At 38.5% G+C, this 26,868-nt stretch overlaps 1 protein-coding gene across 1 annotated transcript in view; it reads left to right on the forward strand.

Moving 5' to 3' along the window:
* Positions 1-26,868, forward strand: part of AOX1 (aldehyde oxidase 1) — a 71,998-nt gene that overhangs the window by 8,902 nt on the left and 36,228 nt on the right. The window contains exons 6-19 of the mRNA XM_039353624.1: positions 401-462; positions 693-794; positions 6,172-6,252; positions 7,847-7,991; positions 8,807-8,899; positions 10,113-10,264; positions 11,889-11,982; positions 12,812-12,921; positions 13,409-13,593; positions 15,746-15,908; positions 17,219-17,311; positions 17,962-18,131; positions 19,333-19,447; positions 21,389-21,508. Coding sequence (XP_039209558.1) covers positions 401-462; positions 693-794; positions 6,172-6,252; positions 7,847-7,991; positions 8,807-8,899; positions 10,113-10,264; positions 11,889-11,982; positions 12,812-12,921; positions 13,409-13,593; positions 15,746-15,908; positions 17,219-17,311; positions 17,962-18,131; positions 19,333-19,447; positions 21,389-21,508 — 1,685 coding nt within the window. The remainder of the gene's footprint in view (positions 1-400; positions 463-692; positions 795-6,171; positions 6,253-7,846; positions 7,992-8,806; positions 8,900-10,112; positions 10,265-11,888; positions 11,983-12,811; positions 12,922-13,408; positions 13,594-15,745; positions 15,909-17,218; positions 17,312-17,961; positions 18,132-19,332; positions 19,448-21,388; positions 21,509-26,868) is intronic.

Here is a 26,868-nt window from a genome sequence, read left to right on the forward strand (position 1 = left end):
GTATGGTTAAGGGTACCTACTTCATGTACCCTTTAACATTATATTTGTTTATAGGAACAGTCTTCATCTATACATTTATTTTGTTGAAGGGAACAAAGATTAGACCAGAGAGGAAACACTTCCACCATAGAAATCAATCCTATGCCTGCAGAGGATTATGCCTGCATTCTTTCTATGCACTGAATAAAAGTTTATTTGAAGATATTTTTTTCTTACTTTGGTTTGCTCCTAAGTAGTTTTTCTTTTATAAAAATGATTGTTTCTTTTATAAATTATGTAAAGTTTATGCTAATTATAATTGTTGTTAGTCTGCCCGAATGATGCACGTGCATTAAAAGGGTGATACAAAATGCATACTGATCACTGAAATAAATTTATTCGGTGTCATCATTTCTTCCAGGTAATTTGTGCCGTTGCACTGGATATAGACCTATAATGGACAGCTTTAGTGCTTTTTCTTCGGTAAGAAAACAATGAATGATCAATGAATTCATTTTGCTGAAAGTGCCCATTAATGGAAGGAAATGCTGTTTTATTGGAACAGTGAATGAAAGAAGTGATTATTTTGTAAATAGCACAAAGAAATATACAGCAATAAAATTATTCAAAACAATAATAAGTAACCCCCTCTAGCTTTCTTTCCAGTATTATCATAATATTCCTGAATATCATGGAATGAATTCTTTGCTTAGGAATGCTGCCCATTGGCAGGAAGTGGAAAATGTTGCATGGAAAAAGAGAAGAGTGATGAGAAAGAGAATTATGCAGAAGATCCATCGTTAAGAAGAGGAAAGGTATGCTATATAGCATTTATGACTTTCATGAATTAACTCATGATGCAAGTCCCAAAGGGTTTATTTTGGGTGGTATATATCAATCTTATAGGAACATCTATATTCCCAATCTTATGAAGAGGTCTCTTTTATCTGATATCATCTACTTTGGAAAGGCTTGTAATGCATGTATGGCAAAAACCACTACATAAATTACAGCCTACTTAATTAATAGACAACATAAAAAGTTGTTAATGATTACACTAGATTTTGAATTGGCCTCTAAAGATGTATAAAGTGCATAGTGTCTGAAAGTATTTACATTATTTGGAGTGGAAAATATATCCTTCCCTTTTCAGGTTTTGACATTTACTAAACTTGTTAGATTTTGCCCTGCTGATCTGTGAACTAGCATGATCACAGCTCTTTGTACTTGCATCCCAATATCTGACATAAATAAATCACAAAGACTGTGTTATAGCATCCAAATGTCCACCAATTAGATTTTTTTTATTTACTGGCGTTTATTGGTCATCTGGATGTTTGTAATCTAGATCTCATAGCTTTACCAATGGTTAACATGAAAAATGATTGGAAATTGCCAAATCTTTGATCCAACAGTATTCTGTTGAATCAGAAGTGTTCAGTGAAGTTTATTTTCCCATAAATAGACATAACATTGCAGTCTTAGAATCAAGAATTAATATACTTCCATATCCATGAATTGCTATGTCAGAATTTGGAATAGCAATTTTCTACCTAAATTTAGAAGTAATATAATTTAATTTTAGATGAAATCTAATAATATTAATAATATAATTCTTAGAGAAGAGGAGACTAGCTTGCTTTACTAATCAAGTGAAAACTCATCAGCTGGAAGAGATGCATGATGTAGGGGTTTTGTAATACAGTAATTTAATGAAATGATTTCCATGGATTGTCTAAACATTTTGCCTTCCAAACCTGTTTTGTGCTGAGACAAGTTCTGACAAGGATGGTATTGTGATATATATATATAACTTGTTGATTAACTCTTTGACAGAACTCAAATGTAACAATGTTTAAATGAAATTGTCCTGGGGGAGTTTCCACAGAAATTAAAAATGTTCACCACACCTTTCAATAATACAGCAGAGGACGATCTTTGCCTAAAACCTGAATAAATATCCAGGTGTTTCTTGATTCTGATACTTGATCTGGAACAGGAAAATTGAGCGTGGCCAACAGAATTCTAGTCTGTGAACAATGTTAGCCCTTTCTTGTTTTTTAGGATTAATGTACTTTGAAAAGATTGAAGCGAAAACTGTTGTTGTTTTCTCACTTCCTTTAGAAAAGTTATAATAATAATAATAATAATAGTAGTAGTAGTAAAGTTGGAAGGGACCTTGGAGGTCATCTAGTCCAACCCCCTGCTCGGGCAGGAAACCCTACACCATTTCGGACAAGTGGCTGTCCAGTCTCTTCTTAAAAACTTCCAGTGTTGGAGCATTTACTGCTTCTGGAGGCAAGCTGTTCCACTGATTAATTGTTCTCACTGTCAGGAAGTTTCTCCTTAGTTCTAGGGTGCTTCTCTCCTTGATTAGTTTCCACCCGGTGCTTCTTGTCCTGCCTTCAGGTGCTTTGGAGAATAGCTTAATTCCCTCTTCTTTATGGCAGCCCCTGAGATATTGGAACACTGCTATCATGTCCCCCCTTGTCCTTCTCTTCGTTAAACTAGACATACCCAATTCTAGCAACCGTTCCTTATATGTTTTAGCCTCCAGTCCCCTAATCATCTTTGTTGCTCTTCTCTGTACTCTTGAGACTCTAGAAAGAGTACAGAGAAGAGCAACAAAGATGATTAGGGGACTGGAGGCTAAAACATATAAGGAACGGTTGTGAGAATTGGATATGTCTAGTTTAACGAAGAGAAGGACAAGGGGGGACATGATAGCAGTGTTCCAATATCTCAGCGGCTGCCATAAAGAAGAGGGAATTAAGCTATTCTCCAAAGCACCTGAAGGTGCTTTGCCAGAGAACATTTTCTATTCATAATTAAAGAACTCTAACATTACTGGTACAGGATTCTATCACCATGTTTTTTTGTTATCTAACAATACTGATCAAAGGAACACAGAAAGACCTCTCACTGGCCTTGTCTAGATGGCCACCATCCCGTGATCTTAGATAATAAGCTACTTCCATCAGAGCCTCATTTCCAACGAATAATAATAATTTATTTGGTCAGTGACCAGCACATAAAAGTGTGACACACTATTATAGTAGTGTATTAATATATATATATATATATATATATATATATATATATATATATTATATATATATATATATATAGGTCTTTGGTTATATATAGGTCTTTGGTTGTTCGGGTTTTCTCCCGCGTAAAATTTTACGCGGGAGAAAACCCGAACAACCAAAGACCTACATACAAACACCCGCGAAAACCTCAGAAAACATATATATATATATATAATATATATATATATATATATATATATATATATATATATATTAATAATATAATTCTTAGAGAAGAGGAGACTAGCTTGCTTTACTAACCAAGTGAAAACTCATCAGCTGAAATGCCACTAGGGAGAAAGAAAAGAATAGATCGGAACGGAGGGGAAGACGGAGGGGGGAGACTCGCGAAGTCGACAAAACGCAGGAGATCGGACCATCACGCTCCCCATCTGTGAATCCCGAAGACCTCCGTGAGACTTACGTAAACACCAGCAACGTAGGAAAGAAAAGGAAAATGGGAGAAAAGTGCTGTAACAACCAAGGGGAATGTAGTCTCGCTGCTGCTGCCCCCCCCAGACCGATTACCCGTAGCATGACGTGTGCAAAACAGTGGGAATTGCGGAGTGTGACTGGCAATGGACCCGTGAATGGCATTGGGGAGAAAGAAAGGAATAGACTGGAGCGAGGGGGAGGACGGAGGGGGGGGATTTGTGATGTGAGTCCTGGGGATTTCCGTGAGACATGCGCAGACATCGGCAATGTAGGAGAGAGAAGGAAAACGGGAGAAAAGTGCTGGGGCAATCAAGGGGAATGCGATTACGCTACCACCACCACCCCCCAGACCAGTTACCCGCAGTATGGCTTACGCAAAACAATTAAGTACAACGGCAGTTAGAAAACCACCACCCCCCGCAATTAAACAACTCACCTCCCAATCCCAGGCCATCATTAAGGTACAACCAACTTGTAACAACTTACAAGACCACCCGGATGAGAGCTGGGTAGAAAGTGAAAGCATTAAAACCAAAGGAGGAAGTTACCGCAGAAGGAACAACTGGGTAAACGATGATTGTGAAAAGAACATGAAATACGTACTGCTACCCGCACCCGGGGGGAAAGAACTAAAGCATAGAGACCACCAAAATAATAGAGACTTTTATCCATTCACCCCAAAGTTAAAGGAAAACAGGATGGATGAAGAGAGACACGTAACTGAAAGGAACAGGAAAGAACAGACCAGTCCTACGCAATTGAATCAATCCGGCCCGGTGACGAGGTCGAAGAGCCGTGCGCAGGCTTTGACACACTTATAAAGAGACTCTCACACTTCCTGGCGCACTAGCCCTGAGGATGCCGGCAGGTGACGGCGAAAGCTTGGCGCTTTTTAATTAAACTTTTATAGTTTTATCTTTACCCTGGTGTTCATTTTATTCTTTGCCATGAATATTCCCATATATATATATATATATATATATATATATATATTTGTTTTCTGAGGTTTTTGCGGGTATTTGTATGTAGGTCTTTGGTTGTTCGGGTTTTCTCCCGCGTAAAATTGGAAGTGTCTTGGCAACGTTTCAACGAAGTCTCATTCGTAATCTGTAAGTTGGCTAGTATGTGTTAAATCTAAAGTGATAAATAATACAGAAGCAATTATTTCCATAGACTTTATTTTCATTGTGGCAAAATAGAATTTGATTACTGCACAGGAATTTCTAGAATAAGATTCTCTTAGAAACAGTCTGGTTTTTCCTGAAAATGTACATAGTAGGTACAGAATTTAAGCAGATCAGATATCCCCATATAGTTTACAATTAGCAATGTATATGAAATGGTTTTGATCTTTTGTCATCACATGGGCAGGTATGCTCATGGAATATCTGCCTTGCAGCAGTGTAGTGGTAAGCTTTGAAAAATGTTGTTCTCACCCTGGGGGGAAGTTAGATTGTATAGATATCTTGCTGGTTCCCAAGTGCTCTTATTTACTGTTTCCAATTTCTATCATCTAGGGGCAACCTATTAAGTTTAACCTGAAATTCTATATCCCTTACTTTCTGAGTGAGCAGATATTTGCTTGGTCATATCATAAATAAATTAAGAACAGAACAGAACATCTGTATGATACTAATTTCTCCCCTATGGCCTGTTTCCAGGGAAAAGGAAAATTATCTATTCAAACTGGAAAGATTTTCAGCCAGTAGTTTATTCTCCTCTTCCAAGCCCTTATCTAGATTGCAGGCATTCCAGTCTCAAGCATTATTCAGCATTTGTTGTTCCATTGGGTGCAGCAAGGATAGATCTCCAAAATGTTATTTGCACTGTTCCCAGTGCATCCTTCTTCACATAAATTTCTACTTGTGCCCCATTAAGCATCTGGGCCAGTGATTTGATCTCAAAAAGTTTTAATGCCACAGGATTAATTCTCCTCCTCTTGTATAAAAGAAGCGCATAATAGCAATTGTAGATCTAAGAGCTGACTGCATTATGTGATACTGATGTGATTTCCAGGTGCTTTTAGAGTGGAAAACCACCCTAAATGCAGTAACACACCCTAACCTGTGCACTTCTATTCTTCAGGATTGCTGGGTGGCTCTTTAGCAAGATCAAAATTTTACATTTATCAAAATTAAGAACCAGGTGATCTTTCTCTGAGGTACCATAATACTACTACTATTGCTCTTTTCAGCCCCATTGGGGTTTATAAAATTATTGCAGCAGCAACAGCATAGAGGAGTATAGGGATATTGTACCCTGCTAGTTATCCATGTGGAAATCTGGATTATGAAGAAGGTCTGCAACTGAACCGACATCCAAGTTGAAAAGAAGAGGGCAAGAGTACATATCTATTCACGGCTTTCTGAACACTTCATGTGCCTGAGAGGGATCCTTGGGGTATTGCATTCACTCTTAAGGTGAGGTTTAATATCTGTATAGAAAGAGGAGGCACTTGTTAATAGTTGTATTTTTTTATTTTTGCCAAGGGGCATTCCTGGAAATTGAAACAAAGGCATGTTTAAAATCTAGAAAAGCCATGAAGAGGCAGGAGTTCTCTTTATGAGTGTAGTTTTGTACCAGATGGTGGGGTACTAAAATATGGTCTATTGTTGACTATCATTCTCTGAATCCTGCCGGCTCATATTGGATAATTTTCTTTTAGATGTGTTCAGGTCTATGTAAGCCAGAAAAATTCTATCCCAGGGATCCGACCCAGGATTACATATTTCCTCCTGAACTAATGGTAAGAGATTAATTTTTTATCCAGCTTGTAAAGTTCTTACAATCTTTTACAAGATTTCCTGTATTGTAGCCTATTGACTTGAAATGCTCTAGGTCAGTGGTTCTCAACCTTTGTAATGCCGCGACCCCATAATACAGTTCCCCATGTTGTGGTGACCCCCAACCACTTATACATCACCGGGTGCCAGGGGTGTGGCCAAAGAAAAGGGGTAAAAAAATGGCGGACAGCCTTGTTTGGCGACCCCCATGAAATGGTCGTTCGACCCCAAATGGGGTCCCGACCCACAGGTTGAGAACCACTGCTCTAGGTGGAACTCCATGGTATGATACAGCAGCATTTTTTTCTGATTCTGGCCCATTCTCCTGATTATAATTGCCTTCCCTCAATTCAGTGCTTTTCTTTTCCATTTTTATGGCATCTTTTTTGGCAGCTACTTTCTCCATGTTCCCAAATTTTGTCTTTTTCAATCATTAATAACTACTAATATTGTATGGCTAATTGTTAAATGCAATTTTAAGTCTGTAAAATAGGGGTGTCAAACTCAATTTCACCGAGGGCCGCATCAGCATTGCGGTTGCCCTTGGGGGGGAGGCAGGTGGGTGTAGCCAGAGTGGGTGCAGCCTACTGGGTGGCATGGATGGAGTGGGTGTGGCCTACTGGGTGGGCGTGGCCAGTTCTACATCATTCGTGTCAAGGGTGCCTATGGGGGCCTGGGCAGGAGTGGGACAGATTTGAGGGTCTCTGGCAGAAGGGGGTGGGCCAGGGCCAAGGCAGTGGGGGCCATTCCCTCACTGTTCCCAGGATGGCTTCACGGGCCACATGAAACCACTTCGCGGGCTGCATCCGGCCTCTGGGCCTTGTGTTTGACATGTCTGCTGTAGAACTTTCAATGCAGTATTTATCCTGAATTTTTTCCCTTTAACTATGAGCAGGCCAGAAGTTGGCAAAGAAGACATTCAGAGCTGACTTCTTTTTTAAAAAAAAAAAATATGGGGAATATTTGTCATTGAGCAGCCAAACAAGTGCACATTGAAAATGACCAATGTTTATTTTTAAATCTCTGTCCCTGCTGCCGAAGTATATGTGGCTTTTATCAGCCTTTTAAAACAAAACATAGTATAAAGCTGCAGTTTTAATGGAATGCAAACAGAAATGAAAAAGATTGGGCTCACATGGTGACCAAACCATCAAGGCAAAGTAACAAATGTGCAGGATTGCACAGATATTATTTAAATTCCTCTCGAAAAGCAAACCTGAAACTCCCTCACAAAGTGCCACTTGTCCTGTAACAATAATTGCATGGGTTCCTTATGGCACATGATTCCCATGATCATGCAAAAGAAATGTGGCTCTCCTGCAGTAAGGACTATGGACAGGGATGAATGATATTAGACTGAGCTATACATATAGTAATTACTGCTGTGTCCATTAATCCATGCCCATCAAGCAGCAACTCATTTGGATATGTCACAGGCGCAGAAGAGACACAGAAACAGTAGATGTTCTGGAGGAGATTCTGCTCTTTGTAAAAGACCACTAATTAAGTAACACAAAGCGTGTGTACGGTCTCCATCAGTGTTGCCTTTCCTCACAGAGAATGGCTGAAGAGAACAGGAGGAAAACTCTGGTTTTCAATGGAAACAGGACAACATGGATTTCTCCAGCATCTCTAAAAGAACTTCTCCAGCTGAAAGCTACCTACCTACAAGCACCTCTTGTTATAGGAAATACATCTGTAGGTAAGTAGATCGAGCCCCACATGTCACATGGTCAGACATGAGGGAATGTGAGCTGATGGAAGAAGCATAAAACAAACTATTGAATGCATTCACCGAGAAGAAGCTTCTGGGTACCCTTCCTTCCTGTACATGTATATGTGGGTGGTATGGATACACTTTTGCAGTAATAGAAAACAGAAATTGCTGGTACGTTGAGCTATTCACTGGTGATACAAAACGTTACAAGCTACCTTTTTACAGAGAATTTACCAGGTATAGACTTAAACAAGCAGGAGAATGAAGTAACAGAAAACCTGTATCACAATAGGGAACAAGGTGAGAACGTAATTGGAATATGCTTTTATTTATAAAACCAATTCCAAACTGAAAATGGGCACGTGGAGAAAGTTATGATTTTTATTGTTTTTACAACAGAAACATCCGATTTTCTATTCTTTTTAATCAAAGGAGATTGTTAAAAATGTGGTTCCCTTACTTTGCCAGAAGATAAATCAATGTGAAAGCAGCTTCCACATAGGTTGAGTTATCCTTCTCTAGCTGTCTAAAATAGACATGATGGTGGCAGTTCAGTTTTCAAGCTCAGCAGTACAAAAGGAAAGCCTGAATGGCTTCAGCGCTATTATGTACTGTACTTACATGCTCACTACTTTTTTCTCAAAAGCTTATATGTTACTTCTGGTTGTCTCCAGAACTCATTCCAGTTTCATCTGGCAGCTACTCTGCACAGCAAACATTTGCGTAGATTGCTTCTGTTAGCCCAAGGTTTGATTTTGCCTTCTCTTTCTGGCCTCTGATTCTAATTTTCTCCCCATTAGGACTTGATAGGAAACTTCTGGATGTTTATCATCCCCTTTTCCTCCATCCTGTAAGGGTTCCAGAACTGCATGTCACGAGCATTAAAGGCAACGGTACGTCTCTGTTGTGGGACATGTCCATTTTAAATTAGGGGCAAAAGTGATTGGAGAAAGATACAACAAAATATATTTTCACAAGTAGTCCTCATTTAGTGACCATAATTGGAACTGTTAACTTGATCATTAAGTAAGTGAAACCATGAGTAGGTGAAACCATGACTATGCTTATGATCTTACTTCAGCTTTTTTTTACTTTACAGACCTGCAAAGGTTGTAAATGTGAGGATCGGTTATGTTACTTTTTCATCACCATTGTAATTATGAACTATTGTTAATTGAGGCAGTCACTAAACAGTGTCTAGCATGCACAAACTACAATAATCAGCAAGCTCCTTGCCAAAGAACTGCAGATGGTCTTCAAATAAAGAAAGGTTTAGATTTAGAATGTACAGGTGGTTTTTGCTTAATGACTGTTCATTCGGTGGGCATTCAAAGTTATGGTGGTGCTGAATGAATGGCCTGGTCCCCAAAGTTACAGCTGTTGTAATTCCCCTGTAGTCACTTAATCAAAATTCTTGGCCCACTTGCACTTATGACCACAGGGGCATTTTTATTACCCCACCTGCCTGTTTCCCCCCCATCCACCATCCTTGCAAAGTGGCACTCCTCAGTGGTGGTGGTAGCACATGTAGTGCTGGGTCTGAAGTAAAGACCTGGGGCCTTCTGCAGTCTCAGCTGGCTTTGATCATCCCCTGGCCACTACTTCTGCTGTAGTGTTCCTGGCACTGCTGAGGAGTGCCACCTCAAATCTCACCCCATGGCCAGTTACCCCAGCACTGCAGCACAAAGCCCCATATGCCCCTGATATTCTATGTGCTCCATCGGTCTGCCACCCCTAGTGGCAGACCGATGGAGCACATCTTCCTCTGCTGTGGACAAGGCGTACCCAGCCTGGCTCAATATGAGCAGTTGCATGCCTACATGAACATCATTTTCTCTCATATACATTCTTTAGCAGAGTAGGCTTTACTTGTTATTCCGTTGTAAAGGCTGCATATCACATCACATCCGATGTAATGATGGCACACAAATATGATTGTTTATTTGTTTGTCTATCTATCTATCTATCTATCTATCTATCTATCTATCTATCTATCATCTAAGTACTGTATCACTGAGTTCAGTGGACATTATGCATTGTTATTGTTATTATTATTGTTTCTAATCTTTCCAGTAAGCATGTTTTTTGAAAATTCTTTGATTTCAGGCATACTAATAGGAGCAGCAATCCGCTTTGCCCAGTTGAGAGACTTCCTATTAAGCATTGTCTCAGAGCTCCCAACAGAGAAGACCAAGATTTACTGTACCCTCTTGAAGCAACTGAAGACTCTGGCTGGAGAACAGATCAGAAGTCTGGCTGTGTGTTTTCTACATGATTTTTGATCCCAATATACATATCACTTCATCTCATTAGCTCTACATGTCTCTACAAGCTATTCCACAGCCTGTCATTATCTCCAGAGAATATAAGAGTAGGATTCCCTGATTTCTAGCAGGGACTCCTGCCTACCAGTCAAAAGGTGGCAGGCCAATTGTGAGAGGAGGAATATCTATGTAATATTTTTCTTCCCCAATTTATGGAGAAAAATCCACTAGCAGGACAGTACCCACCCCCATATTCAATGCACAAGTTGTTCTGATATCAAGCTTACAGATTTACAAGTCCACCTATTGGCCCCAACCAAGAACCCCAATCTAGCAGTTGAGATTATAATGGTAAAATTGTTTTCTTTTAAGGATTAAAGAGGACTTCTGAGTGATTCATTGACTGCAAGTTATGCAAACCAATTCAGTATTCATGTGACACAAGAGTGTAATTATTCCTAACCTCAAATGACAAAATGTGCATTGTGACAACACAATACAATTTCTGCCCTTTTATTTTTGCATTGCAATGTTGTATGGAAATATATATGTAAAGGGTGAAAACTCCATTATCACAGTTTTCATTACATCTCCCAGCAGCCTCTCCTATAAATATCTATATACAAGAGAATGTTATAAAGTATTTACTTAAATAAAGATAATGGGAAAAGTTACAATATGAATAAAAATAATTTAGACAATAGAGCTGAGGTAATTTTTATTGAATATGTTTCAATATGTTGGTTGCAGTAATTTTCAGCTATAATTTAGGAGACATATATATTAATAGATCCCACTGAATTCAGCGGGTTGGCTTCTGAATACAGATGTACAAGATTTTACTGCCAACATTTGAAAATTACTTTTATTATTGAACAAGGCTAAAATTGCTCTTATTGTTGAATAGGGCTATTTCACTAACTTCATACTCTATGAATAAAAAAGACCTCTACTTTCTTTCTTTCTTTTTAAGTTTTATTAATTTTCCAATTTTACAAAACTCCAAGTGTTAAGGAAGAACATGGTGATTAGATAGTCCATAATCAAATAACAAGCTCTTTCATGCATATGACAGGTTACATCATCAAAAATTTCCTCTCTATTTCCCTTAGTTATTGTACCACATTCAAATTAATACATCGCTAGTTATAACTCAGTCATTTAAGACATTTATCAATATATTTTGACTTATACGCCTTCATATCCTGTTTTGAATTTTACCTAATTTCGGTTATAGTATTCCAGTTAATTTAATATCCATAGTCTTTAGATTTTGGATAACCCAAAGTTCCCTTAGTTCATTACAAAATAATTATCATATCTAAAATACATTTATTATTTACTCAGATAGCTTCTTACTTTATTTCACAAACATATTCTATTTCTCATCCTAATACCTCATCCCTTACTAATAAGATAACCTTTATCATCTCAATCCAACTTCTATATTATAATCCAAGACTATTATTCTAGTAACTATTTTTTTATTTCCCTTATAAATCTAGATCCTAACTATTAAATCAATTAGTATCTTTTAAATTCTCCTTTACTTTCTGATCATTATATTTCAAATCTGTATAGAGATGTGAACAAGAAGCAAATAATCCTTATTCCTTAGTCCTTAGGAGGACACATTGTAAGCAGAGGATCCACATGGGATTTGAACCCTGTCCTGGCAGCTGGGAAAGCTATTCTCTATGTGGCATCAGAAGGTAAATACAGAGCATCCTGATATTTTATAATTATGCAGTGTGCGAACTAGACTGCCTAATCTTGTGCACCCCATCTGTTTTGAGCCAACTCAACATACTAGCTGTGAATTCTGAAATTCTAGTCCCAGCACAACTAGAGGGCACCTGATATATGGGAAGGCTGGTATATTCTCACAAAATTATGAGGAAATATTACAATTACAAATGTTAAAAGTGTTACTAGTGATCTCTCACATTTTAAATGCTAGAAATAAATTAAAGCATGCCTAATTGATCTCAGTCCTTATTGGTCTCAGTCCTTACAGGAAAGGAGAGAAGAGGAAAGGAGAGGGAGGGGAGGAGAGGAGAGGAGAGGAGAGGAGAGGAGAGGAGGAAAGGAAAGGAAAGACTTTGCACTTAAGAAATGTACTTTATTCTTAAAACCTTGAAATCTTCTCTTTATGTTATCAACTGAGTGATATTCTCTTCACTAGTAGGGTAAAATGTAGAACAATGACCAAATTGCAGAACACATGGTTAAAATAATAAACAAACAAATTTTGCCAAAAGAATCTGCGTTCCTGCAGGCATATACAGTAGATTGGAACATAGAGAACTCTGCGTACAGTGTCAGTGGGAATCAGAGATCATAGCCAACAAATCTGGAAAGAATAAAATTATTCGTTGCCAGCAGTCATATAAATGTGAAGAATTATTCAAAATAATAAAATAATTCATTACCTGCATAAATGCTTCTCTTGGGCATATGAGTATTTTTCTCTTTCATGTGGTAGATAAGCCCCCTGTCTGACAGAGCACTTCCTCTAAAAATTGTTACTTGCTCTATCAGGTGGTACACGGGAGATTCCACTAAATGATGAATTCCTTGAACGAATGCCTCAAGCAGACCTTTTGGAAAATGAAGTCATTGTCTCTGTTTTTATTCCATTCTCAAAGGAAGTAAGTCCATGCATTTGTCTCCATCTCTGATCATATAGCCTGTGGAAAGTTTAGCATGCACAGCGTTGAGAACTAATCACGCATTGTGGTATACTTTGTCCAGCCCAGGTTGAGATTTTTCTCTCTTTTCTTTCCACTATACTAGCATACATGATCCAAACATTTTAGAAAACTGTTCCTCCCATTATTCAGAGTAGAAATTGAAATTATACAAAGGTTGGATGGAGGAGAAATTCTGGAGAGATAGAGTGGGGATTAGGTGAGTTAAACTAACATTATTCATAGGACTGCAATATTAGTTTGATTTAATGTCTTGATGGCATTTTCTTCTTTAAAAGCATGAATAATGCCACATATCGCTTGGCTCTGTTTCTTTCATAGGAAGATATTTTCAGAATAAGCATTTTTTTCACATGTGAACTAAAAAATGGAGAACATTTCAGTATGTAGAGGAAACAGTTAGATTTCTCTTTCTTCCATCTACCAGAATGAATTTGTATCAGCCTTCCGACAGGCAGATCGTAGAAGAAATGCACTGTCGGTGACAAATTCTGCAATGAAAGTCCTTTTCGAATCAGGCACAGATGTCATTCAGGACCTATCAATTTTATATGGAGGTATTGATTGTACAACTGTGAGTGCAAGGAATTCCTGCCAGGAGCTCATTGGAAGGTATAAGTCAATGGTACTATTTACTATTTATATAGATGGCAATCAGAGAACATAGGTTAATGAAATTGTGGTTAAGCACTATCTAATATCATGAAAAGAAATGTTCTTCTCCAGTAGGATGGCCCCTTGTTTTCTTCCTTCTGAACTCTCTAAGGTTCTCCCGAGGGTTTTTCAACTTTTTGGGACAGATTTAAGAAGTTCCAAGAAGAGTAAATTTGAACAACCAATAATTTCTGCAATGTTAGACAGTACTGATTACAGGTAGTCCTCAACTTACAACATTCATTTAGTGACCTTTCAAAGTTACCGCAGCACTGAAAAAAGAGACCAATGATTGGTTTTAACACTTATGACTGTTGCAGCATCCCCAAGATCATATGATCAGAATTCAGGCACATGACAACTGGCTTGTATTTATGACAGTTGCCCTTTCCTAGAGGCACATGACTGCCATTTGTAATCTTCCCAACTGGCTTCTGACAATCAAAATCAGTAGGAGAAGCCAGATTTGTTTAACAATGCATGGTTCACTTAACAACTGCACTGATTTGCTTAACAACTGTGGCAAAAAGGGTTGTAAAATGGGGCAAACTCACATAACTGTCTTGCTTAGCAATGGAAATTTTGGGCTAAGTTGTGGTTGTAAGACGAGGACTACCTATATAATGCATTAGTCTACAAGTTGTACTATAAATACTTCTTTATTTTTTAAAAAAGTAGAATTACTTCTGTTTCAAAATGGATTTTGAATATTTAGAAAAGTACTTCTTTAAAATATTCTTGCTGAACTGAATTAAGAGAAATGAGAAATTCAACTTTTCTATGAACCTGCACTGCAAGGTAAAAGGTACATTTGCTTTCTTGTTTTTTAAATAGCCAAGTTGCTGGGAAAGATTTTTTTAATGTGATATTGACCCAAGCATCACAGGACTATACAGTATGTCATTTCATTTAGTTGTCAGGGCTGAGGCAGTATCTTCTGCACTTAAAAAATAAATATTAGATGTGTAAAATATCATAATACCCCATAAAGATATAAGGATGATGCCCTCTCTCCTAAGGTTCACAAACATTTTGAAAACCTGGCTTTGGTTCCAATTGATTTTTGATTTATAAAACCCCTGTTTTGTTTTGTAGATAGTGTTGTTTATTAAATTATTTTAGTCTGTCTGATTTTATGTTTTTAGTTGTTTTTATTATTTTTCTAGTTTGCATGCTGCTCAGACTCTGGATCACACATATTATATTATATTGGCTGCCCAATTTCAAACTCTGGAGTTAAGAGGCCAATAAATATAATAATAGTAATACATTAATAGAATAAAAAACAAATAATTGGAGAAGATCAGAATCTGAAAATCAAAATTGAAAGATTATGGCATAAACCAACTATGGTGGCCCCACTGATTAGTGGCATACTGAGTATCATACCAAAAAATCTTGGACAGCACTTAGAAAATCTGTGCATTAACAAAATTTCCACCTGTCAATTACAAAAAGCCACATTCCTTGGATTCATATATATACGACACTGTATATTAAAATAGGTTCTAGCTTCTTTGGAAGAATTCAATGCGTATGAAGTTTAAAGCTATAATTTCACATTGTTGTTTATAATAATAATAATTCAAATAACAAAATCTGCCTATCCCAGATCCTTGGGAAGGACATGATAGGTGAATAAAAATTCCAAATCCAGTCTAAACGTTTGGCTGATGTTTCCTGTACATTTGCCAAATCTGTTCCAGAAGACTCTCCACATTCACTGATATATAGTAGTAACTAGACATTTCCATAGGAGAACAATGTTATATTACTAACTTTATGTATGCTAATAATTATCCAAAAATAAAAGCACAGAATTAGCTCTGGATTCTTAAAAAGCTTACTATGTAAATCTTGAATTTGTCATTGCAATATTCAATAGTACCACTACAACTATCAACAATGCTGTAAGCAGTGATGTAATAGTGTATATACAGGTAGTCCTCAACTTACAATCACAACTGAGCCCAAACTTTTGGTGAAACATTGTCCCATTCCATGAGGAGGATTACCTGTATTTGGAGGGGTTTATCACTGTTCATTCAAATTTTTCCTTCTGTACTTTTTTCATTTAAAGCATGCTTGGTTTATGACTTTTCCCTCCCAGAAATTGGAATGAACAGATGCTGAATGAAGCTTGCAAGTTAATTCTTGAAGAAATCACACTCTCTCCCTCAGCACCTGGTGGAAAAGTAGAATACAGACGCACAATGCTTATCAGTTTCTTCTTCCGATTCTATCTGAAAGTACTACACAATTTAAGAAACATGGTAAATAATAAACTTTCTGTATATCCAAACAGTTTTTTTCCAAAGCTATTTGGAGGATAAAATTGCTCTGTGTAGATCACTGACAACATGAAGTATGTGAGTTGGTGGCCTGGGACTTGTTGCTCACATTTTCCTTTATGAGCAAGCTCAGTAATAGGTGTATGCTTGGACTACCATCTTTCCCACTAAACTTTCTTGTTGTAATATTAAAATCAGATGGGCCTGTCTATAGTAACTGTTAATTAATTTAGCTTCTTCTTAACAAAATAATCAATGTTTATCAAATATCAAAATACATCAATAATTTGATAAAACAGCATTTTCTATATAGTAGCAAAGCAGTATCAGCAATTTGATGATATAGATACCCATAGTGGCTAAGAATAGAAATGTAACCAATAAACATTTCACTTCATCAGTTAAATTTACATAGAAAAGTTTAGGACTACAATGGAGACACAGAAAATTGTAACTCTACTGCCATCTAGTCATTGTCTGAATTTGAACAGCTCAGATATGGTAATCCTAGGAAGCTTAATGAAGAACAGCTGTGTAAATTAGACTTACTGTATGTCTCAGCAGATGCTATGCTTTCTCATAGTAATTATTTATCATGCTTGCACATATGCTGACATCAGTTTACTTATACATGTAAACACCATATTGTAGTTATGAGAATAAACCTAGACTTTCATAAGCATATGTATCTGTCCTTTGACTCCAGTTTTCTACTCTAAAACACATCCATATAAAAAAAATCTTTTAGAAATCTTTTGCTAACATAGTTAATTGAATAGAACTAGATTGGAATAAACTAAAATTTGATTGATGATTTCTTTTAGTTGCATCATTTTTAAGCCAAAGTAGTTCCCAGAGTCTTAAATGCCACTACTGTAATTTAAAATCATAATATTCTACTATAATACATTTGGAACCTCTTCTGATTTTGCACTATTGTTTAATTCTAGGTAGATTGTGTTTAATTTGAATTTGGGATATAAACTAATTTCACATCATACTTTATGACATGGCATTGTATCAACTCCTTCCATTATAGAATTTAAACTTGATTAATGGTAAATGTGTTGAATCTAAAATATAAATAGACACTCCTTCTCACTCCTTTACCACAAATAAAAGACTATTTTGTGAAGCTAGAAGAGATAAAGTAAGTTGATTCTTATAATGCTAAATGATTGTTAATGTTACAATGAATATAACTGTACTCTTTTAACTTTGGATTTCCCCCTAGCAAAATCAGTTTTGAAATATTGGTATAATATATTAAACCGATTCCTAACTTCCTACAGTTTCCATACAAGTATCCTGATTTACCGAAGGAATACATGAGTGCGTTAGACGAATTCTATGATATACCACCAAAGGGCATCCAAACATACCAGGTCAGTGAAGTCAGTTTTAAAGAGAGTTAATAGAAATGATTCTACAAAAATGGGAAGGGGTATTTGTGGCCTGGCTAATCACCTACCTAATTCCTAAAGGTGAGGGCATTTTGCTTTTGCTCTAGACACCTGGACTTTCTGCTATTACTGGGAATATTTTTCAAGTTATATACATGATCATCAGACAATATATGATATAGGTGCCCAATGAGGTCGTTGAAAGTCCTTCCAACATACACATTGATGCCTATCAATTTATCTGCCTTAGTTTTATTTTTAAAAATATTTCTGTTTTTTAAAAATGAGTAGGATATGAAAATATTGCAAAACAAAGGGCAGTCCCAGTTGTAATCTGCATTTACAACAATGCTTCTTAGGCCCTAGATCCCAGAGGCATTCTTAGGAAAAAAAAATGGGGTGAATTTACAGCCCAGTGGTCTTCTGGTATACGGGAGTATTGTGACTGACCATGTTTTAATCATTTTGTGAGAATGCACTTACATTCTCACTAGTTTATATGTGATTGATTGTTCACAAAGATAAGGAACCCTAAAATAAGTGGAAATGTAACCTTTTGCTCAGGAAAAAGTAGAAAGGGATTTGTAAATGCCATTTCTCAATAGTTTCAGTGACTTTCTATTATGTGACAGGGTGTAAATCCTCAACAACCTCCTCAGGACCCTGTGGGACGTCCCATCAAGCATGAGTCTGGTATTAAACATGCCACTGGTGAAGCTGTCTATGTTGATGATATGGAACCGGCAGAAGGGCAACTGTACATGGCAGTGGTAACCAGCACACGGGCCCATGCCAAAATTCTGTAAGTAACATGAAAGAAGAAGCATGAGAAATATGTGCTGGGGGCCATATTTCCATAGTTTCAGAACACACTTTAAATCTGTTTTAAAATTTTAAGTTCAGCAATGCCCAGGGTCAAGAGTGAAGGCTATACATTAGAAGTAAAGGAGAAGAGGGATGTTCAGGATCCAATTCTTTAAAATAAGAGCAGAATACAATTTGCAGGCGCTGGATTTTCTTGTTTGCCTTATCCCTCTCACAAGGAATCCACTCTTACTTTTCACAGTTTTCCTTGTCTTCCTTCCCTACTTCCAATGTTTGTTTATTTTATTTCATAATTAGTTTTACAAAACGATACACAAAAAGAAAAAGGGGAAATAAAAAATACAAGAAACAATAAGAAGCTAAATATAGAAGAAGAAGAAACGTTACAAAATTTCTAAACATTGCATATTTGAAGTTTTCAGCAGTATATAAATGTCTCATTTTAAAAGAATAAATAAGTATAAAATAAAATCTCTGATACCATCTATGCCAGCTGGGTGACTTCGGACCAGTTGCTCTCTCTTAGCTCTAGGAAGAATGCATTTTAATGATTTCTTTCCTTTGAACAACAGGCTCAGTCTGAATTAGGCCACTGTTTGTTTATAGTTAAGTAGGTAAAATCAGAAACTGGAGCCGGAAGACAATTTCTAGACTGTGTGGTGAAGTCTTAAATTGCTTGGAATGATAGATAAAGAAAAGTATATATTTTTGTCATTGATGTTTACTTGAAGTTAGAAATAAGGTATGTACTCCAGAAAAGCTTGACAGATGAAGTATATACTTGATTTTACATGTGATAACAGCAGCAAGAATCATAGTCACATAATATTGAGAAAATGAAGAAATACCACCAGAGGAAGAAATAATTTTAAAAAATATTAGATTGTGTGGAAATTGACAGACTTATTTTGAGATTGAAAGAAAAAGAAGAAACAGAATACTTTCAAACTTGGGACTTATTTTATCAATCGCTGGAGAAAAGAATGAGGGATTAGGAACTCAATTTGTATTAGTGAATGATAAACTCAGACAACACCTTTGTTGAACAAGTACTTTTGAATTGTATTAAAAATCAATAAACTTTTTTAAAAAGGAAACAGGTATGTACTGTACATTACAGAATTTGTCTAATTCCTTGGGCTGAGCTAAATGGGACATATTTCTTCTTTTTTTTCAAGAGCCATTGATATATCAGAAGCCTTGAAAGAACCTGGTGTAGTTGATATAGTAACAGCTCAAGACATTCCAGGAAAAAATGGTGATGGCAAAGAGGATGTGTTTGCAGAAGATGAAGTAATTCTTATTTGATATTTTATTTCCATGTAACAGTCAAGCTTTATGCACAACCTATACCCATATTAGTTAATATAGGAATTTCTTCTTGTTCTAGGGTTTCTTTACCCAAGATACAGATTTGCAATTATAGCTAGTCCTCGGTTTACAACTACAATTGAGCTCAAAATTTCCATTATGAAGCAAGGCAGTGGTTAAGAGAGTTTTGTCTCGTTTTACGATCTTTTTTGCCACAGTTGTTATGCAAATCACTGCGGTTGCTAAATGAATAATGCAGTTGTTAAGTGAATCTGGCTTCCTCGATTGACTTTGCTTGTCAGAAGCCAGCTGAGAAGATTATAAATGGTAATCACATAATCCCAGGACAGTGCAACTGTCTTAAATACATGCCAGTTGCCAAGGATCTGAATTTTGATCACATGTCTATGGGGATGCTGCAACACTTGCAAGTATGAACACTAGTGATATATCACTTTTTTCAGTGGTATTGTTACTTTGAATGGTCACTAAATAAATGGTTATAAGTTGAGGACTTCCTGTATCCTGCTTGCTCAACCTTTTAGAATAATGGAAATTATGGTTTTTGTTGGAAGAAACTAACATGGAAAAATCTCGTGACTATCAAAATATCATTTACATGTGCATCATTGACTACAAGGAAGTCTTCAATAGTATTGGTCATGGGAAGCTATGGAGAGCCCTACAAGACCTGAGGCTACCAACACAGCTGATCAACTTGGTGAAACTGTACACAAATCAGGAAGTCACTGTGAGAACAGCCTTTGGAAACTGTGATTGGTTTAAGATAAAGGAGTGATAAGGTTGCATTCTCTCCCCTTTCTTATTTAATCTGTATTCCAAAATGATTGTGAGGAAGCTAGATCTCGAAGAATCAATAATCGGGGTAAAGATTGGACGAAGAAACATTGACAATCTTCAATATGCTGACAATACAAGTCTCCTATAAAAAAACCCAAGAAGGTCTGGAACATCTGATCAAGAAAATCAAAGAAATGAAAGTAAACATCAAAAAGACCACTGCAAGACTAGAAATGTCAAAATAGAATTTGATGGTGAGGAGCTAGAATGCGTGGAAAAATTCACTTTCCTAGGGTCGCAAATCACTCAAAGCAGTGAGTGCAGCCCAGAAATAAAACGTTGCATTGCCGTGGGTTGCATAGCAATGATGAACATAAGCTGAATATGGAAAAGCAAGGACATCAGCCTGGCAACCAAATGTTGGTTAGTCCACCCTTTTGTATTTCCCATAGCTACCTGTAAGCAAAACAGGGAGAAAATTGACCCATTTGAGTTGTGGTGCTGGAGGAGACTTCTGCGTATTCCCTAGACAGCAAAGGTGACCAGCAAGCAAGTACTGAAGCCCATAACACCCGACATGTCATTAGAAAGAAAAATCACAAAACTATGTTTCACTTATTTTGTCATGTAGGGGAATTCACTGGAGAAAGTAACTATGTTGGGAAGAGTTAGCAGTAAAAGAAAGCCAGGCTGCCAAAGAACACGATGGCTGGAAACCATCAAAAATAACCCCAGCCAGAGCATACAAAAACTCAAAGAAGCAGTGTGCAAGATCAGAAGATGTGGAAAGTCCTGGCCCATAGAATCGCCAAGAGTCGGACATGACTGAATGGATAATATCATCATCACCATCTAACTAACACATCAGGCAAGGAGAAATAACTACTGATTTGAGCACTCCCCACTATAGGAATAGTCAAAGGTTTCCACACAACTTTTCAGGAGAAGATTAGGGGTGCACAAAATCTATGGGAAGGGGAGAGAAAAAATTGTTCTAACCTTGAACTTTGTTTAAAAAAAGACAAATAACCTTATAACAAATTTATAGAGATAAATCAAATCGTGTTTTTACTGTACTGTAATCAAAAGTCATGCAGTTTCTATGGTTTGGGTTTTATGCAGGTAATATTCATTGGGCATATTATATGTGGTGTCGTCGCAACATCTTTTGAGTGTGCAAAACAAGCTGCAAAAAAAGTGAAAATCGACTATCAAGATCTGGAAGTGATTCTGACAATTGAGGTAAACTTTCTTCATTTTGGTGACTATTTCCTTAACTGTTTAACTAAGATCATAGCCCCTATTATACCCTGTCGGCAAATCTTCAGTGGCCCTGGTTTTTGGCTGCTGCTTTTCAGTGCCAAGCTGTCTGGAATATGGTCTCCCTCTCTGGTGATTTAATCATCAATGAAAGGGCCAACCTAGCTGTATCACTGAGACCTTACAAGGCCCACAAAGGGGTAATGCTTTTGGAGGTATGTCCAACTGGGTTTCAGGTGTGGCATTGGTCAAGACTCCAGGCATGTGTGGAGGTGTGCTGATTGTCATCCAGGATCTCTTACGGCTTTTAGGGGCCATAATGAAACCATGTTCATTAAATTGAGCTTGTTATAATAATAATAATAGTAGTAGTAAAGTTGGAAGGGACCTTGGAGGTCATCTAGTCCAACCCCCTGCTCGGGCAGGAAACCCTACACCATTTTGGACAAATGGCTGTCCAGTCTCTTCTTAAAAACTTCCAGTGTTGGAGCATTTACTGCTTATGGAGGCAAGCTGTTCCACTGATTAATTGTTCTAACTGTCAGGAAGTTTCTCCTTAGTTCTAGGTTGTTTCTCTCCTTGATTAGTTTCCACCCGTTGCTTCTTGTCCTGCCTTCAGGTGCTTTGGAAAATAGCTTAATTCCCTCTTCTTTATGGCAGCCCCTGAGATATTGGAATACTGCTATCATGTCCCCCCTTGTCCTTCTCTTCGTTAAAATAGACATACCCAATTCTAGCAACCGTTCCTTATATGTTTTAGCCTCCAGTCCCCTAATCATTTTTGTTGCTCTTCTCTGTACTCTTCCTAGAGTCTCAACATCTTTTTTACATCGTGGTGACCAAAACTGGATGCAGTATTCCAAGTGTGGCCTTACCAAGGCATTAAGGAGTGGTATTAATACTTCACGTGATCTTGATTCTATCCCTCTGTTAATGCAGCCTAGCACTGTGTTGGCCTTTTTGGCAGCTGCAGCACACTGCTGGCTCATATGTAAGTGATTGTCTACTAGGACTCCGAGGTCCCTCTCACAGTTACTACTATTGAGCATGGTGCCACCTATGCTGTACTTGTGCATTGGTTTTTCTTGCCTAAATGTAGAACCTTGCTTTTTTCACCATTGAATTTCATTTTGTTAGTTAGTGCCCAGTGTTCAAGTCTGTCCAGATCCTTCTGTATCTGAATCCTGTCTTCTGGAGTGTTGGCTATTCCTGCCAGCTTGGTGTCGTCTGCAAATTTGATGAGTTCCCAATCTATCCCTTCATCCAAGTCATTGATGAAGATGTTGAAGAGTACTGGGCCCAGAACAGAGCCCTGGGGCACCCCACTACACACTTCCCTCCATCTAGATGCAGGTCCATTGAGGACCACTCGCTGAGTACGGCCGGTCAGCCAGCTACGGATCCATCTGGTGGTGGTTCTGTCTACCCCACATTTTTCTATCTTGTCAAGTAGTAGGTTGTGATATACTTTATCAAATGCCTTACTGAAGTCCAAGTAAATTATGTCCACAGCATTCCTCTGATCCACTAATTTTGTCACTTGGTCAAAGAATGCAATAAGATTTGTCTGGCATGATCGATTTTTGACAAACTCATGTTGGCTTTTAGTAATGACTTTGTTTGCCTTTAGGTGTTTGTTGATTCGTTGTTTGATTATCTTTTCCAGGATCTTCCCAGGTATTGAGGTCAGGCTGATAGGTCTGTAATTTCCTGGATCCATTTTTTTTCCTTTTTTGAGGATGGGAACTACATCAGCTCTTGTCCAGTCCTCTGGTAGTTCCCCTGTGTTCCAGGATCTTTGAAAAATATAGTTCAGTGGCTCCGATATCACATCTGCCAGTTCCTTGAGAACTCTGGGGTGTAATCCATCTGGTCCTGGCGATTTGAACTCATCTAGGCTGGACAGGTGCTCCCTAACCATTTTCTTGCCTATCTTAACTTGTGTTTCTGTTTTGTTTTTTATGGCACTATTTTTAATAGGTTGATCTGTTTTTTCCCTTTGTGTAAAGACAGATGCAAAACACGAGTTAAATAGTTCTGCTTTCTCCCTGTTGTTTGTCACCTTCTTGCCACTTCCACCCACTAATGGACCAATCGTTTCCTTCACTTTTTTCTTGTTTTTTACATGTTGAAAGAAGCTTTTTTTGTTATTTTTGACTTTGGTCGCAAGCCTTAGTTCATTTTGAGCCTTGGCTTTTGTTGCTGTTGTATCAGTCTTCCTACTGCACAGCAACCTCCCTGCCTGGACTCTTTGATTCCATTTCTGGGTTGGCAACGGAGTTCCCAGGTTTATGATTCTGGGGGACTTCAATCTGCCTTCTCTAGGAGTGGGGTCTGAGGTGGACTGGGAGTTCAGAGCCATGAGCCTTCCTAGATCAGGGCTTTTCAACCTTTTCATCCATTGTACCACTTTTAGGATATGGCAACATCCAAGTACCACCAGCAAGGTGTGAAAAACTTTATGACCAAAAAAAAAAAGTGAATCAGTTGCCAAGCATTTGAATGTAAATCACAAGACCCTGGAGATGCTGCAACATTCCAGCTGATTGGCACTTCTTCTGGGCTCAGCAGAAGTGCCAGGATCAGTGCTGCTTTCCAGTTGATTGGTGCTTCTTCAGGGCTCAGCAGAAGTGGCAGGATCAGCGCCGAGCTCCAGCTGGAGACTGGCACTGATCCTGGCGCTTCCACTGAGCCCTGACAGCCCTGCAGCTCCAGCCATCTCTCGCTGAGGCTTATGCGGTGCTGCCACCGCTTCAGCTCATTCCCCTTCCCCGCTACCATTTTTCTAGGATGGTCACGTACCACCTGCCAGGTGCCAATGTACCACAGGTGGTACCCGTACTACTGGTTGAAAAACCCTGTCCTAGATAACCCAGAGTCTGACATGGAGTAGTGGTCATACTCCAGATCTGGTGATCATGTTGGAGCAATGGCTCTAAAACTGGGGGAACTCTTGCTATCACTCTCATCATGGTCAGATCATATCCTGATTTCCATGAGATGTTTTAGTGCTACTATCCACTGCAATGAGGCTGGACCCATTAGATTGGTCCACCCTCCCCCCTCCAGTGACTAATGGAGCTGGATGGGTTACCACTTGGTCACTGCTTAAGAGAACAGCTGAAGAGTTGAATTGGATTATGCCCATGTAACTCACCTTCTCAGGGATCTCATCACTATGCATGGTTCAATGAGATGCTAAGGAAATTAAGCTAAAGAAGTGATATTTAGAGCATTGCTGGCACTCAGAAAATGATGAACTCAACCAAGTATGTTTTAGAGCAGCGGTTCTCAACCTATGGGTCGCGACCCCATTTGGGGTCGATCGACCATTTTTCGGGGGTCGCCAAAGAAGGCGATCCGCCATTTTCTCCCCCAGGGGGCGGCGCCGCGCATGCGTGCCGCGCATGGGGGTGGCGCCGCGCATGCACAGAACGTTTGTGTGACGGGGGTCGCCATCACACAAACGTTGAGAACCACTGTTTTAGAGCCTCTATTAAGGCCAACTTTATAGCAGTGAGGGTGGTAACGTGCTGGTATTTCTCTGCCCTTATTGCACCCTCAGATAGCTGCTGTATGGTCTTGTTTCGGGTGACACAAGGTCTCTTGGGTAGTGGAGACTCTTGCAGGGCACGTGGAGAAATTTGTTGTGCATCTGACATACAAAGTCACTTGGATTCACTTGTACTTGGACATCAGCCTTGTTACAGGTCCTGGGCAGATGCCTGGTAGGAGTCTTGCCTGGTTATTTTGGAATTGTTGGAACTTGTTTGACTTGAGGAAATGGACAAGGTTCTTAACACTGTGAGTTTAGCCACCTGCCCTTACTATGTGGGATGCTGCAGGGCTTGGTGCTCTCTTCTCACCTAGTTAACATCTACAAGAAGCTGTTGAGTGAACTCATCTGTCACCATGGGCTGAAGTATCATTAATATACTGATGATATCCAATTATGTATCTCTGCCCCAGTGAACTGAGGAATGATCTGAACATCTTATCCCAGTGTCTACAGGCTGTGAGGGTCTGGATGGGGAACCACAAGCTTCCGCAGCACACTGGCAAGATTGAGTGGCTTTGGGTTTGGGGGCCTCCTGGTTCTAGGACTCTGCCATCTTTGGTGTTGGATCAGTTTGCAGTCCCCAGATAAACCCAGTGCACAATCAGGGAACCTCTCAGACTCATGACTTCAAAAGCAGGAGGCAATTGTGACTAGGAAGTCCTTTGCACAGTTTGTGTTATGTTCCATTTGTGCCTGTTCCTAGACTGGAAGGCTCTTCTCACAGTTACTTATGTCCTAATCACATCCAGATTGAACTATAGATTGTCCTCGACTTACAACTGTTTAACAATGGGTTCAAAGTTACAGCAGCCTTTGGAGAAAGTGCTTTATGACCTGTACTCACATCTAAGATCATTGTGCCATCTCTGGACTCACATGATTGCAATTTGGGTGCTTGGCAATCTGCTCACATTTATGACCAGTTGCAGTGCCCCGCGATCATGTGATTGTGGTTTGCAAACTTTTTTGCTGGTTTCTAGCTGGTCTTCTGTTTACTGGTTTCTGCCAAAAGATGGGGGGGACATCCATTGGGGAAGCTGGATTCATTTAACATCCATGTGATTCACCTAACAACCATGTGATTCACTTAGCAATGGTTGTAAAATTGGGTCTGGTCAAATGGTATCTCAATTTAAGACTGCACTGACGAATAACCATAATTCTGGTCCCAATTGTGGTCATAAGTCGAGGATTACCTGTACTGTAATATACTCTATGTGGGGCTGCCCTTGAAGAGTACAGCTGGTACAGAAGAGCACATGTTACACCCCTGATCTGCTAGATGCATTGATTGCCAATCTGCTTCTGAGCCCAATTCAATCTTGTGGTTTTTATCTTTAAAGGTGTACATGGCATGGGTTCGGTTATCTGAGAGATTGCCTCTCCTCGATTACATCTGCTCACCCTATCTGATCTGGCAGATAGGGCATGCTTTGGATCTCCTTTGCTAGGGATTTACATTTGGCGGGTCTTAGGAGGTGGGCCTTCTCTACGATTGCTAAGTGAATTTCAACATTAATCCTGGCTTGTATATTAGTCCTTAAGCTACTGCTAATCAACTGCACAAGAATAGAGCGTTGTGAGAGCAGAAAACAACATCTATTTAATTCTGACATCCCTTCTTCCATTAATTTGTTTTTTAAAAGTAAAAACTCCAAATTGCTTTTGACTTTTCTAATAGCAAGCTATTCCTATTTTTTGGAATGCTCTTTTTTTCTGGCAAGTCTCTCTATGCATTTTGAGAAATGTCTGATGCAGTAAAGTATCAAGTTGTTAGCAAAAG

The sequence above is a fragment of the Crotalus tigris genome, unplaced genomic scaffold (genome assembly GCF_016545835.1).
Source record: "Crotalus tigris isolate CLP2741 ecotype Arizona unplaced genomic scaffold, ASM1654583v1 scf7180000017568.12009008, whole genome shotgun sequence".
Taxonomy (NCBI): Eukaryota; Metazoa; Chordata; class Lepidosauria; order Squamata; family Viperidae; genus Crotalus; species Crotalus tigris.